General features: G+C 34.2%; 1 protein-coding gene and 1 long non-coding RNA gene across 13 annotated transcripts in view; one reads left to right on the forward strand and one right to left on the reverse strand.

Annotated features, from left to right (window-relative positions):
• Positions 1–16,911, reverse strand: part of LOC127878467 (plexin-B-like) — a 170,572-nt gene that overhangs the window by 67,215 nt on the left and 86,446 nt on the right. For all 9 annotated transcript variants that reach the window (XM_052425003.1, XM_052425043.1, XM_052425038.1 and 6 more), the window contains 3 exons: positions 15,987–16,087; positions 13,143–13,269; positions 9,992–10,139 (listed from right to left, as the gene is read on the reverse strand). In XM_052425003.1, coding sequence (XP_052280963.1) covers positions 9,992–10,139; positions 13,143–13,269; positions 15,987–16,087 — 376 coding nt within the window. The remainder of the gene's footprint in view (positions 1–9,991; positions 10,140–13,142; positions 13,270–15,986; positions 16,088–16,911) is intronic.
• Positions 595–10,477, forward strand: LOC127878541 (uncharacterized). 4 transcript variants are annotated; one of them, XR_008048798.1, is made up of 5 exons: positions 4,193–4,338; positions 6,271–6,373; positions 6,730–6,900; positions 9,240–9,305; positions 9,918–10,477. It is a non-coding gene; the product is annotated as an uncharacterized LOC127878541 (long non-coding RNA). The 4 variants fall into 4 exon arrangements; XR_008048796.1 differs by lacking the exons at positions 4,193–4,338; positions 6,271–6,373; positions 6,730–6,900; positions 9,240–9,305 and adding exons at positions 595–1,107; positions 3,447–3,512; XR_008048795.1 differs by lacking the exons at positions 4,193–4,338; positions 6,271–6,373; positions 6,730–6,900 and adding an exon at positions 595–1,107.

Genomic DNA, 16,911 nt, shown 5'->3' on the forward strand with positions numbered 1-16,911 from the left:
TCCGCGGGATAATTTGGTAGTTAAGTAATTCTTAAACTTATGTGATTAGAAAAATTTAAAAGATGTCTATATCATTTGCTTAGCTATAAATAAAATGGAATTATCTTTAAGGATTTTGTACCCTGTGGACTTCGTACCATAAGTCTGTGACGTAACACTTTACTGGAAATTATGTATTTACTTGTGGTGCACAGTGTGACAGTCTCCAAAAGATATATCATTATGTACAATAATACAAGCTTTAAAGTGGTACAAAGTCTTCATTATCTAATAAAATAATTGCCATGTCAAATAACAAAGATTTCTAACTGAAATAATTCGCTTCCAGAACAAATATGGTTATTTTTCTTTAAATAAGAAAGAAAACAAATACTACAATAAATAGTAATCTGCTGTGGTTATATAACAAATGCAATGCATATGCTTATAAATTAAGTTTTTTTATGTTACTTATTGTAATAAACAGACCGATTTCAGGGTGATAAATGTCCCCCACATGGCAAAATTCAACTTGAGTGGGCATCCACAACCCAATGCTGGAAAAAGCTTCAAACAGACAGCAGTGTATTCTGTCTTCAAGGTACTGGTCTTGCACTTTACTGTACATTAAATGAGTGTTATGTCAGTATTTTATGGTTATGATGTACAATAATCACTTATGGGAAGTATCTTATTTTTCAGGCTAATATAATATGTTATGATATAAATATGAATTGTAAATAGTACTTTTGTCTTGTTTAATTTACCCCAGATAGTTGTTCTACAGAACAATATCAGACCAATGCTCTGCAGTAGCCTAACAAATCCAGATTTTTCAGTCCATTTCCTGTTGTGTTGTCAGATCCCAATGTATATTGATTATAGATTCACTTTTATTAAAGTTTGAATGTAAATAACTCTTTACTATAGACCTTTTTATGATTTTTTATTCTGTAGAGCACATGTGAACAGTATACCTCATACCAGAAAGGACCCGGAGGCAGTGCATGGTGTTCAATATTCTCAAAAATGCTCCAGAAAGGGAAATGGCAGTGTGTTGAAGACATGGACAAACAATTTGAAAACTAGCCTCTGTGCTAAGCCTGGCAGTCTGTGGCTGATGACATTGTTTGTAGTCTCTCATGTTTGCTTGCACTTATGATAACCTTTGTTTGACCTCAGTTCATGACTCATGAAGAATATGGTTCATGAACTATTCCAGTGTCCGACAAATCCATTGCCCGGAGCCCGGGGGCTACCGAAATTTTTCATCGGGCTACTGAAATTTTCCAGCTGACGCCCGCCGGGCTACTATAAATCTATAAGAGCGGTAGCCCGGTTTATTGACAGACATACGTAGAATAAACACGCTGACCATGTGTTTGTACACTGTGTATTGCTTATAATCCGATAACAAAGTGCAATCAATTATCTAATCAGTCACCGATCACTTGCGGTAATGTCTTAAACAGTAACAGTGTATTTTAATCATCCAATCAGAATCAACATTTGTCGTCTGCTAATAATATAATGAGAACCGGTTGGATAGTTGGCGCACATGATGCAACATCATTTCGCAGTTTGGAATTATTTGTTAACCGCAACAATGAGTAATAGCGACACCGTTTTTGATGTCGTTAAATATCTAAGGACGCCAAACATTAAATAAATCAAAACAATAGCGGATTCTTCAAAACGGTAACGAAACCGAAGATGAATATTAATGACAACTTTGTGAACGTGGTTAACACCGGCTAATTAGTTTGCATTGTCAATTAATAATTGGATTTATCGACTGTTAATCAATAATCCCATATATGCCCGATTTATATTTTTAAAACCAAATTATGGGTGGGTAATATAGACGATAAGAGTCATAAACACAAACGTTTGAAATTTTCTAAAGTGTCAAATGAATTTCGGCATATGGTTCTATTTAAAGATATGATGAAATAAGCTCCCATTCAGGACCGTTGTATTGCAACATGCGTAAATAACCTGCCACGGTTTGCACGCGTTGTGTACAGCTATTTTAGGTTACAAAATTCTACATTTAAGAAATGAATTTCTTTGTCCTGATAAAAAGCGCGCGAAAATTGGCGTGGGTGTATTTATTTGTAAATAAAAATTTCGTAGCGGGTACAACATTGAGATCATTTAATTTCCATTAAAAGTTTCGTGAATTTCAACTAAAGTACCGGGGTATCTCGCGAATTATTTGGCATTGACATTTTCTCTTAATAAAATATCATGTAAACACGCTGTTTCATTACCGTTACGCTGTATCAGTTGCTTCATTATTGAAACAATTATTGTATTGTATACTGACTGCACAAAAGTGTCGTAACATACGGATGCAATACGTAAATTCGGACAGTACTTAAAGTCAGACACAAGTAAATAAATGATTTAATACTTTTGATTTCTTGAAACTCGGTATTTGTTGTTAAAAAGGGCAATAGCATTGATTAACACTATACGAGTCAATCGTATTGATCATCTAAACGCTTTATTTACGTTTACGACTTAACGTGCTGTCCGAATTTAAGTACACATACATGTGCACATACATGTAATATCTACATGTAGCATATGATTTTCTTTGGTACATTTACATTTAAGTACACGGTGCCTGTACTGTAACATTAATTTACGATATTGACTGTGTACATCAGACTACTTGCTGTTTTATGTATATGTATGTATAAGTATTATGTATATGTAAATGAAGAAATAAAATAAAGATGAAAACCTGCCTCTTATCATTTTGTAGGAAAATTTTATGGGCTACCAAATATTTTTATTGGTAGCCCAGTGGGCTACCTGAAAAATAAGACATTTGTCGGACACTGACTATTCACTGACAGTCCTTGAACAGGAAATGAGCCATTGAAAAATAGAATAAAAATGTTCATGAACTGTTCATAAACAGCAAACCCTGAAGAATTTTTCACGAATTTTGTTGTTCATGAATAGTTCAAGAACACTTCATGCCATTAGGGTTCACAGATAGTTCATGAACACTTTATGCCATTAGGGTTCAAGAACAGTTCATGAACACTTCATGCCATAAGGATTCAAGAATAGTTAATGAACACTTCATGCAATTAAGTTTCAAGAATATTTCATTAACACTTCATGAACTAAAATTTCAAGAACATTTCACTGACTATTCATGAATTATTCATGAACTTGGTTCATGAACAGTTCATGAATATTTCACGAATAGTCAGTGAACTGCAGAACAACATTTCGCAGGGGATATCCCAGTGTTCTAAATGTATATTGCAAGTTTCATGATAATATTGTATGTACTAAACCAATTATTGCAGTATTCAATGTTATTCTATTTTTATAGACCTGACCTTATGACTTCTTGAGAAATTAATGGTCATTCAGAATTGCCTCAATACTTATCAATATTATTATATTTTTTATTACTTTTTAAGATATTTCAGTTTTTCTAGATGGACAGACAGATGATTAGAGGGAGGATTGACCAACAGATAAATGGCAAACCTATAGCCCAATAAGTATACTACATTTCATGATCATATCTTGAACACTTATTGAGCTTTTACAATATTAATTTTTACATGTGAGCATATCGAGGAGTTCAAATGTTCAAAAATAGATAAAAATGAGTAAAAGACTTGAACATATGACAGGGGAAATAAAACAATTCAAAATAAAAAAATATGGCATATTAAATCATTCAATCATACCAGTTAAAAGGAAAATAGCTTCATCAATGAATAGTGATTAATAACATAAAACTTGTTAGTACAGTGTATATACAAAATATAAACATGATTTTGATGGTCGATTTTTGCATAACTCCGTCAGGTTTGGAATAAAAAATACCCGCATGGTATTTGTGACCCTGGGCTGACAGTCTGAGTTCTTCATTATGAAAATGTTCTTGACATGATTTTATCAAAATGTTTCTGTAGTGTAAGGTTTAAGTTCCTTTTCACGCATTAAACTAAATTATTATCTCCATCACCCTCTAAAATCTCAACAGGCGTGCCCTCTTCAATAAGCTCCTTGAGTCCCTTCTCACCACTGACACTCCAGTAATCTTGTTGACACAGCCATGTGCATGTCCGGTTTCTTCGCCACCACTGGCACGTTTCACAGATACGCTAAGACATGACCTACTTCACTATCTTCCCTCCATACTTTTGGTTGGACAACAAGAATGTGTGTGCTGAAACAAATTATTTGACTTTATAAGAAAACTAAAACTGTCCTTGAAGGAGAACTAAATATCACCCCTGACAACTAACTTGGACAGTAAAACAAGGACAACTGAACAGGGGAAAAAAATCCCTTTAAAATGCAGCTATTGTACATACGGTATGTATTAATGTGTGCATGCACTATTCATGCATGAAGTTAGGAGTTGATATCTTAAAAAGTTTAAAAGTTAAAAATAAACTGACAGACAGATGGTCAGACAGACATACATTCCTATAGATATTGCTTTAATAATGTGAAAATGTATTGCTTCAAATAAAGTGTTTAAGTGTTACAATAAACTTACATTTTATTCTGTCAAAGCCCCGTTTATGCCATGCAGTATCCTGACCCACTAACATGCCTTTTTGACGGTTTTACACAGTTACTGCCCCCATAATTCTCTCCTCCCCTTGCCTTTTTCCTGGAAAGAAATGACATCTTCAGTTTTCTATAATTTACATTTTCTTCGCGTTATTTAAAAAAAAACAATTGTAGTCTTAACTGAGGTCAAATAAACCAGCACTTGTATAGGAATTACCTACTGATGTAAGTGTTTAATAGTGTGATATAATCCATAGTGTGTAAGTGTCATCACTTTTATTAATTCAGACATTCGTGACAATGCATGCCATTACTATTATTTAATATGATGAACACTTTCAAACTGGATTAATAAATAAGGGTAAACACCATTCTTCATCCAAATTTAATACCAAATACATGTATTATTCCTAATGGATACAAAACTGACTATTTACGCTACAGTTGATTTATTAATTGAAACATGGGATATACATTAAAAAATGCATAAATCAGAGAAATACCTACATTTCCATTTGAATTGTCAATCAGCGTCCGGAATTCGACAATCTGGCGACCGCGACAGTATTTTCACGAATAGTTTTCTTTGTAATTATCAACACTACCGTCCAATAGTTGACTTTTATCATTAACTCCAGTCACATAAATATGATTAAAAATTACACTTCTATCAATCTTTTTCTTAAACACGGTATTTCAAAACTGTAACTTCTCCAACAATATATACACAAAGTTCAGGGGAGATTACTGCGGCCGTATGGCTGTGCACAACAACAACAATTAGCCTTCAAACTATCACTGCATACGCTCTTCTCTAGACATTGTTTCTCTGCGTTTATATAACTCCCGAAGTTTAGTCGTGGTCTAAACTACTTTTTCTGTCATTTTTATTTACTAGAAACTCCTGCGTTTCTTACGAACAACATTTTGACAAGTCGCGAAAATAGATGACTGGAAATGCCGGTCTGCACCGGAAGTGACGTTACGGCATTATTTTATTTAAACGCATTCGTTGATTCGCTCTTGTACAAAAATATTGTGGTCTGCAGAGTTTATTATACGCTGTTTTATTGGGAAAAAAGAGACAAACAAACAAAAAAAAACAGGTAAACACTTTAAGAATAATGTAAAGTATAGGATGAAAGATGTTGTTGCTCGCAAATTTCTATTGCAATGATGAGTCATATATTTTCGTGGTGTATGTTGGAAAGTTTTGCTTGTGCTATTTAGAATTTAAATTTAGATAAACAATCCGCGGGATAATTTGGTAGTTAAGTAATTCTTAAACTTATGTGATTAGAAAAATTTAAAAGATGTCTATATCATTTGCTTAGCTATAAATAAAATGGAATTATCTTTAAGGATTTTGTACCCTGTGGACTTCGTACCATAAGTCTGTGACGTAACACTTTACTGGAAATTATGTATTTACTTGTGGTGCACAGTGTGACAGTCTCCAAAAGATATATCATTATGTACAATAATACAAGCTTTAAAGTGGTACAAAGTCTTCATTATCTAATAAAATAATTGCCATGTCAAATAACAAAGATTTCTAACTGAAATAATTCGCTTCCAGAACAAATATGGTTATTTTTCTTTAAATAAGAAAGAAAACAAATACTACAATAAATAGTAATCTGCTGTGGTTATATAACAAATGCAATGCATATGCTTATAAATTAAGTTTTTTTATGTTACTTATTGTAATAAACAGACCGATTTCAGGGTGATAAATGTCCCCCACATGGCAAAATTCAACTTGAGTGGGCATCCACAACCCAATGCTGGAAAAAGCTTCAAACAGACAGCAGTGTATTCTGTCTTCAAGGTACTGGTCTTGCACTTTACTGTACATTAAATGAGTGTTATGTCAGTATTTTATGGTTATGATGTACAATAATCACTTATGGGAAGTATCTTATTTTTCAGGCTAATATAATATGTTATGATATAAATATGAATTGTAAATAGTACTTTTGTCTTGTTTAATTTACCCCAGATAGTTGTTCTACAGAACAATATCAGACCAATGCTCTGCAGTAGCCTAACAAATCCAGATTTTTCAGTCCATTTCCTGTTGTGTTGTCAGATCCCAATGTATATTGATTATAGATTCACTTTTATTAAAGTTTGAATGTAAATAACTCTTTACTATAGACCTTTTTATGATTTTTTATTCTGTAGAGCACATGTGAACAGTATACCTCATACCAGAAAGGACCCGGAGGCAGTGCATGGTGTTCAATATTCTCAAAAATGCTCCAGAAAGGGAAATGGCAGTGTGTTGAAGACATGGACAAACAATTTGAAAACTAGCCTCTGTGCTAAGCCTGGCAGTCTGTGGCTGATGACATTGTTTGTAGTCTCTCATGTTTGCTTGCACTTATGATAACCTTTGTTTGACCTCAGTTCATGACTCATGAAGAATATGGTTCATGAACTATTCCAGTGTCCGACAAATCCATTGCCCGGAGCCCGGGGGCTACCGAAATTTTTCATCGGGCTACTGAAATTTTCCAGCTGACGCCCGCCGGGCTACTATAAATCTATAAGAGCGGTAGCCCGGTTTATTGACAGACATACGTAGAATAAACAGGCTGACCATGTGTTTGTACACTGTGTATTGCTTATAATCCGATAACAAAGTGCAATCAATTATCTAATCAGTCACCGATCACTTGCGGTAATGTCTTAAACAGTAACAGTGTATTTTAATCATCCAATCAGAATCAACATTTGTCGTCTGCTAATAATATAATGAGAACCGGTTGGATAGTTGGCGCACATGATGCAACATCATTTCGCAGTTTGGAATTATTTGTTAACCGCAACAATGAGTAATAGCGACACCGTTTTTGATGTCGTTAAATATCTAAGGACGCCAAACATTAAATAAATCAAAACAATAGCGGATTCTTCAAAACGGTAACGAAACCGAAGATGAATATTAATGACAACTTTGTGAACGTGGTTAACACCGGCTAATTAGTTTGCATTGTCAATTAATAATTGGATTTATCGACTGTTAATCAATAATCCCATATATGCCCGATTTATATTTTTAAAACCAAATTATGGGTGGGTAATATAGACGATAAGAGTCATAAACACAAACGTTTGAAATTTTCTAAAGTGTCAAATGAATTTCGGCATATGGTTCTATTTAAAGATATGATGAAATAAGCTCCCATTCAGGACCGTTGTATTGCAACATGCGTAAATAACCTGCCACGGTTTGCACGCGTTGTGTACAGCTATTTTAGGTTACAAAATTCTACATTTAAGAAATGAATTTCTTTGTCCTGATAAAAAGCGCGCGAAAATTGGCGTGGGTGTATTTATTTGTAAATAAAAATTTCGTAGCGGGTACAACATTGAGATCATTTAATTTCCATTAAAAGTTTCGTGAATTTCAACTAAAGTACCGGGGTATCTCGCGAATTATTTGGCATTGACATTTTCTCTTAATAAAATATCATGTAAACACGCTGTTTCATTACCGTTACGCTGTATCAGTTGCTTCATTATTGAAACAATTATTGTATTGTATACTGACTGCACAAAAGTGTCGTAACATACGGATGCAATACGTAAATTCGGACAGTACTTAAAGTCGGACACAAGTAAATAAATGATTTAATACTTTTGATTTCTTGAAACTCGGTATTTGTTGTTAAAAAGGGCAATAGCATTGATTAACACTATACGAGTCAATCGTATTGATCATCTAAACGCTTTATTTACGTTTACGACTTAACGTGCTGTCCGAATTTAAGTACACATACATGTGCACATACATGTAATATCTACATGTAGCATATGATTTTCTTTGGTACATTTACATTTAAGTACACGGTGCCTGTACTGTAACATTAATTTACGATATTGACTGTGTACATCAGACTACTTGCTGTTTTATGTATATGTATGTATAAGTATTATGTATATGTAAATGAAGAAATAAAATAAAGATGAAAACCTGCCTCTTATCATTTTGTAGGAAAATTTTATGGGCTACCAAATATTTTTATTGGTAGCCCAGTGGGCTACCTGAAAAATAAGACATTTGTCGGACACTGACTATTCACTGACAGTCCTTGAACAGGAAATGAGCCATTGAAAAATAGAATAAAAATGTTCATGAACTGTTCATAAACAGCAAACCCTGAAGAATTTTTCACGAATTTTGTTGTTCATGAATAGTTCAAGAACACTTCATGCCATTAGGGTTCACAGATAGTTCATGAACACTTTATGCCATTAGGGTTCAAGAACAGTTCATGAACACTTCATGCCATAAGGATTCAAGAATAGTTAATGAACACTTCATGCAATTAAGTTTCAAGAATATTTCATTAACACTTCATGAACTAAAATTTCAAGAACATTTCACTGACTATTCATGAATTATTCATGAACTTGGTTCATGAACAGTTCATGAATATTTCACGAATAGTCAGTGAACTGCAGAACAACATTTCGCAGGGGATATCCCAGTGTTCTAAATGTATATTGCAAGTTTCATGATAATATTGTATGTACTAAACCAATTATTGCAGTATTCAATGTTATTCTATTTTTATAGACCTGACCTTATGACTTCTTGAGAAATTAATGGTCATTCAGAATTGCCTCAATACTTATCAATATTATTATATTTTTTATTACTTTTTAAGATATTTCAGTTTTTCTAGATGGACAGACAGATGATTAGAGGGAGGATTGACCAACAGATAAATGGCAAACCTATAGCCCAATAAGTATACTACATTTCATGATCATATCTTGAACACTTATTGAGCTTTTACAATATTAAGTTCTACAACATTGACCTGACCATTGTCTTCTGGTAAAAAGTAAAAAGTTGTGCATAATCCTAAATTCTTTTTGTTTGAGTATGCAAATTAGTTTCAAGCAAGTAGCTTTAGTATTAAAATCACAGGATCGATGTTTTGATTAATGAACAAACAGATGTATAGAGGACAAACCTATAGTACTGCCCAGTTATAATATAGAACTTAAATGTCCCTTGATAATCAACTGTCAAGTCATTCCAATAAAAGTAGCCCAATCATAATGGAGCCAGTTTTATTTCAAACAGCCATGTTGGAAATATTTTCTTCAAAATGAGCCGACACCTTAAATTTGCTACTTGGTAAATAAAAAGTCAAGGCAACATTACCACATCAGCAATCAACAACAGCCTTTACCTTTATCACATTCTAGTCAAAACACAGAGGGTAAATTAAAATTAGCAGGCTCTACAATAATCAACATGTTAAATCTTTGTTTCAAGTAAAAATACTGACCAATCAAAATGCTAATTACATTTTGGCTTGCATTTCTATTGTGTTTTTCATTTTTGTTTTAAGATTAAGATTTTGGGACCACAACTGACCTGGAGTATGTTTCTAGTGAAGGGAACCAGATTTTAAGTAGCTGTTACCTGTAACACGAATTCCCGACTGCAGGATATCTGGTGCCAGACAGTATACACCATACGCCCAGTACTCAGCCCGGGATGTGGCATTCAGTTCCGGGAACACACATGTGTAGTCGCTGCCATCTGGTAGCTGGTATATGGTCAGATACAGCTGAAACACAGGCATGCCGAATTAGTTTATGATCATTTACGTGGTGCTGTTAGCTCTTTAAGTGGCGCTTTTATCCGAACTGTGTCCAGTACAGGTCATGGTTTTGATGGCTATAAAATTACTCCATCTTAAGCTAAGACTTAATTTTACAAGACTGTAAAGGTTCATCAATAAAGTTCAATCTTACCCTGGCGTGGTTTCAAACATTAATGGAACCATAAAAAAGAGCATTGCATTATTTTTTTTCTTTGAGTCCAATTAATCTGTTATCGATATTGATTGCTGTGTTTTAATACGTGTTGATATACACTGAAAATATCTTAAATAATTCCCTTACAGATGGCCTGATTTCAAATATTGTATAGAAAATTTATATTATCCAGGGAAGCATAAAGTTCAGACAATTTTAAAAAGCCATAATGTTAATTTATTAATCATTATACAAGTTCAGTGCATCAACACTGAAACACCAACCAGAATTGCAACACAAGTGATAATCTGTCTGAAAATCATCAGAGAATGAACTGCCATGACAGAAAGAGGAATTCACACAGCAGGCAGACAAGGAAAAACAATTATCGGATGCATAATTGAAACCAGACATCTATGGAGCAATTAAATTTTAATGGTGCAGAAAATAACTTAAGTTCTTCGGAATGTATCTTCATGATAGGCAGCAATATAGTTGCATCAGTTCTAATTTAATGACTTGCCATCAGAATGCTGTGAAACACACATGTTTTCAATAGCAATTTTGCTTGGCATCCATACCAATGGAAAAATACTAGTGTTTGATTATTAGTGATCTACCTGGTTTTGCATATTAATTAATTCATTATTAGTTTTGAGCAACTTTTGATTGCAGACTTGATATTTAGGGCCTTACAATTTAATATGTAAAAACAATATAAGTAGCACCTATGAATACTTAGAAAGATAATTATATTTATAAACAAGAGCACCGCCTTGCGGGTGCAGACCGCTCATCTATTTTCTTTTTAAAGGTGAAGGGACTCATCATTTTCAATCACAACAAGGAGGGAGGAGTGGAGTGAAGAGGGGTGTATAGTGTGGGGGTTTGTGGACATTTATTACATTATCTTCCAAAAAAAGCGAAAAAAAAAAAAAAAAAAAAAAAAATCGGGCGGGGGGGGGGGGGGGGGCGGGGGGGGGGGGGGGGGGCGGGGGGTGGGGTATGGGGGGGGTATAGTGTGAGGGGATGTGTGATAATTTGTGAGATGATCTTAAAAAAAAAAAAAAAAAAAAAAAATCAAAAAAAAAATTTGGGGGGGGGGGTGGGGGGGTGGGGTGGGGGTATAGTGTGAGGGTGTGGGTGGTCATTTGTGAGATGATCTTATAAAAAAAAAAAAAAAAAAAAAAAATTAGGGGGGGGGGGGGAGGGGGGGGGAGGGGCACGGGGGATGGTTTGGGTGAAGTCTATTGTGGTATGTCAGGTAAGAGTAGTTTCATCAAAGTATCAATCAAATCTAATCATAAATAAAGAAGTTATGGCAATTTTTAGCAAAATTTAATAATTTGACCTTGAGAGTCAAGGTCATTCAAAGGTCAAAGTAAAATTCAAGTTGCCAGGTACAGTAACCTCATGATAGCATGTAAGTATTTGAAGTTTGAAAGCAATAGCCTTGATACTTCGAGTGGATCGAAACACAAAATTTAACCATATATTAAAAGTTACTAAGTCAAAAAAGGGCCATAATTCCGTAACAATGACAACCAGAGTTATGCAACTTGTCCTTTTACTGTACCCTTATGATAGTTTGTGAGTGTTCCAAGTATGAAAGCAATATCTATGATACTTTAGGGGTAAAGTGACCAAAACATAAATCTTAACCAAATTTTCAATTTTCTAAGTATAAAGGGCCCATAATTCCGTCCAAATGCCAGTCAGAGTTACATAACTTTGCCTGCACCGTCCCCTTATGATAGTTCATAAATCTTGCAAGTATGAAAGCAATAGCTTTGATACTGTAGGAATAAAGTGGACCTAAACACAAAACTTAATCAAATTTTCAATTTTCTAAGTATAAAAAGGGCACATAATTCTGTCAAAATGCCAGTCAGAGTTACATTACTTTGCCTGCACAGTCCCCTTATGATAGTTAGTAAGTGTTGCAAGTATGAAAGCAATAGCTTTGATGCTTAAGGAATAAAATGGACCTAAACACAAAACTTAACCAAAATTGTCAATTTTCTAAGTATAAAAAGGGCACATAATTCTGTCAAAATGCATGCCAGAGTTATCTAACTTTGCCTGCCCAGTCCCCTCATGATAGTAAGTAAGTGTACCAAGTTTGAATGCAATAGCATTGATACTTACTGAGAAAAGTGGAACTAAATGCAAAACTTAACCAAAATTTGCAATTTTTTAAGTATAAAAAGGGCACATAATTCTGTCAAAATGCACGCCAGAGTTATCTAACTTTGCCTGCCTAGTCCCCTCATGATAGTAAGTAAGTGTACCAAGTTTGAATGCAATAGCATTGATACTTTCTGAGAAAAGTGGACCTAAACGCAAAACTTAACCGGACGCCGACGCCAACGCCAACGCCAACGCCAACGCCAACGCCGACGCCGACGCCAAGGTGATGACAATAGCTCATAATTTTTTTTAAAAAAATAGATGAGCTAAAAATAAAAATATCCACAGACAGAGTCATAAGTAGGCAGCACATGTAATGCAAGAGGCAGGGATGTCCTGTATATTTCCACGCCTACATAAATAATAATATCTGATTTGCTTTAATACATGTAGGTGGTCCCATGACCATATGGTATTTTTCAAGCAAACAGTAAATGCTGCGTGACACCTTTATTTTCCTAAAAGAGACGTTTGAAGGCACAAATGGTTTTCAAAAATATATAACACTAGACGAAAACATCATAATTTAGTTCTAAGTAGAACTAGTAGCTAATTCTATAAACAATTCTGTCATAGATTAAAGGTCTTGTAGTGTCACAACCAATATGTCATTTTGACCATACCGTGGGTCTCTCAGTCACAGCAATGGTCCTTGGCGACACGTTGGTGATGGCCACACATGTCTGTCCAGGCGGTCCAAACAGCCATCGGTCTGACAGCGAGTCCGCGCATTGGGAATTCTGAGTGCATCTGGAAGAAATGCACTTAGCACTGCATGAGCAATTCATGACGCGCAATACTATAAAATGGTTCTTTGAGTTTTGAAAAATAAAACTCATCAAAGCCCTTCAAAAGACATTAATGTAAAGTAAAACAAGAGCTTGTCACAGTAGTGCCCAATCCCCGCCGAAATTTGTTTGCTTGTATGACAACATTTGTTTTAGAGAGTAGAATAATAAATATTTGTAAAAACAAATTAATGGAGATAATTAATTATGCTCCGGACAAAAATTTACTTTGAAATTAAATAAAGGATGATAATTCAAACACTAAGGTAGATAGTTATTGTTCTTAGTCACTGCACTTCTCCTACTTGCCATCTGTTCATATTTCAAGTTTCAAGTAAATCCTTTCAGTAGATTTAGAGTTATGCTCCGGACAAAAATTTACTTTAAAGTTATATAAAAGGGGAGATAATTCAAAAACGAAGGTAGATAGAGTTATGGTTCTTGGTCACTGCACTTCTCCTAGTTGCCATCTGTTTATATTCTAAGTTTAAAGTAAATCCATTAAATAGATTTGGAGTTATGCTCCGGACAAAGTTTTGGCCGGATGGACAGACTGACAGGACCAATTACTTAATATCCCCTCCGAATTTTTTTTCGGCAGGGATAAAAAAGGGTAAAAAATGAGGGGACACATGCACTGGTAGTTTCATTACCCAGATAGCCAAATGGTCAATCCAAAGGTTCAGTTATGACATTTAAAGCAAAAAAAACCTAAATAACATTAATATTCAGAAAAAAATCATCACTGATTAAGCAACTTCTGGGAAAGCAACATGCAAAGATAATTTCCGTTGCAAGTGGTTCCTTGATATTGACAATATGCAAACACAGGACTTCAAAGGAAAGTGAAAATGAAGCTCAACAAATTTTAACTTAATCTTGATTTATATGAATAATCCTATGGAATCAGCTACAGTGCCATAATTGGATGTTAATGATCAATATTAATGCTGAATTAAATCTCAATCAATCCTGAGTTGCTATGGATCGTGCAAGTGTGAATATTGGACACTTCTGCTAAGTGAAACAACTATGCATACAATGATTGCGAATAATAGAAATCCAATCCAAATGTTTTATTAATGTTTTATTGCTTTCCTATGCATGGAATTAGTCAAGCATGAAACCTGTGCACTGTAGCAAGGATCCCGTTTCATTGTGGTCCAATCCGTCATGAATTTATGGTCGAGTAATTGCACCTTAATTTGCTGTTATTATGTTTAATAGCGCATTTATTACTGATTTATTGTGAAAAAAGTATCATGTCCAGATCTTACATACAAACATGATTATTGAAAAACAGCCTCACAATTGAGGTTGAGGCCTCTGCTATCATTATTGTCTAGTGGACACAAATTAACCACTAGAGGGCAGTTTAATATCCCCAACACTCCAGGACAAAGTGTCCCTGTAAAAGCTTGTTAAAGTATAAATACATAACATAATCACAATTTTATTACAAATTGTCTTCAATGAAACTCCATAATAATCCTCTTTAACATAAACATCTGCTTCCCATAAGAAGCAAACAACCCATTAACTTGTTTGTATAGCTCTATTCAATGACTTAGGCAGGTCTATTTTATGCCCACACAACAATAAACAACTTGAACTTCTGATACTAATTTTCAAACAAAGGACCAATAAACTGTAACAATACAACCACAAACCAAAGTTTAATACTTTAGTAAATTGATAATCACTTCTGCACAAACGATGCTGAAAAACGATGTAGTTAACCTTAATTCTTACAATATGGGCAACCCTGACATTAATAATACTGATTTGTGTTGTAATTTTTACATCAAAGATCTATAGTTTTACTTGTCAATCCATTAGATTAGTGAATTTCTGTGTTTACAAAACTTTCATAAACCTTACTTATAGCCTGGGTTATGAATGATAGTGCAGAATTAAGATTTTAAGACAGATATTTAGATAGATAGAATACATGTCATTATTAAACTTAATCTTTAGAAATAAATGTCAATAATTTACTATAGCCAAAATGTGCAAATTTCGCTTTAGCTTATGATTTTCTTTAGAAAATATAGGGTAAAACATGTATTAAGATTAACCATATGATGTAATATTTAACAACGTTGGAGTACATGTTCTTCCATAGCCTATTTCTTTTATACCCTATATGGGCATTTTTACCCTTTACCTCTTATATACACACTTTCATGCATTTGTAGTCCCTTAGAAAATCTAATTTAATTTAAAAATCTTCTTTACTAGAATCAAGGTTTAAATGCTTAATTTCTAACCGTAAGATACTGATGAGCAGCAAACAGCATTTGCAGGCTGTTCTGGCTTTATGCTGGTTGCAAAAGCCATTAGCACTTTGCTTCTAATAGGGGAAGGATTAAAGAAAAAATTTGATGACAAATGACTGTAACTGTATTAGGATTGTAGATGCATAAGAATTAAATCCTGGATTTTAAGCATATCATGTTTTTAACTTTAGCCTATTGTGACTGAAGTGTTCAAATATTGCCTAAAATGACTTGCTTAATAAGTAAATACATATAGATTCCTTAGTACCCATGTTCAGCTTAAATAGCTTGCATACTCAAATTAGCAATATATTGTGATGACTTGTTATAGCCATAGTGCCCATGTTCAGCTACACCAATGATCTGCCACATTGAAAAGAAGCCCATCCCGTGCGCTCACCTGTTGTCAAGGACACACCAACCACAGAAAGGGTCTCCATCCTCCAGGCAACTGCTGCATGACATCCTGGAGTCACAGTTGCTTAGCAACAGACGGGCAATCTGAGGGAATACAATGCAATCATATAGAAAGAGGTTAGTAACAAGTGTAGAGATGATTTTGAATATTATATAGTGATGATGGAAATTACAGAAATTACTATGGTTATAATTGAATAAATGATGGCTGACAATGATGAGGGATTATGATGACTATGATGATGAACATTTGGTGGACGAAGAGGAGGATCATGTTCATGTTAAATATAATAAATAAAGCAATTGTGGAAAGGAAGAAAAAGTACGTGATGGCTGACAATGATAATGATGATGCTGATGATGATAATGATGGTGGTGATGATGATGATGATTATATTGATGATGATGATGCCGATGATTATAATGATGCTGATTATGATTATAATAATGCTGATTCTGCTGCTGCTGATGATGATCATGATCATGATGATGATGATTCTCTTTGTATTCATGAACTTATTTACAATTTGGTTATCTCCATTGTCTAAAACAAAGTTAATCTCATTCAATAATTTATTTTATATTGTTGAGTATTATATGTAATCAACAAATAAAGATACAAAAACCAACAAGTAACAAAACATTCTATTCAATTTTCCAACAAATAATTATCCATGTCAATGAACATTTTTGTTGTGTGTCTAACAGAATTAAATACACCCAATCATTAACATGTTCATTGGAAATCAAGTCTTCTGTAAAAGCAAACTTTATGTGGGAAGCATTAAATACTTTAATAACAGAGGAAGGGGACACAGTTTTCAAACCCCTTCACATCTGGTGTTGGTGTGTGACCTGTGCGATCTCTGATCTCTACGACCCCAATCCCATCCTTGTCAAAACTGCAG

The sequence above is a fragment of the Dreissena polymorpha genome, chromosome 1 (assembly GCF_020536995.1).
Source record: "Dreissena polymorpha isolate Duluth1 chromosome 1, UMN_Dpol_1.0, whole genome shotgun sequence".
Classification (NCBI taxonomy): Eukaryota; Metazoa; Mollusca; class Bivalvia; order Myida; family Dreissenidae; genus Dreissena; species Dreissena polymorpha.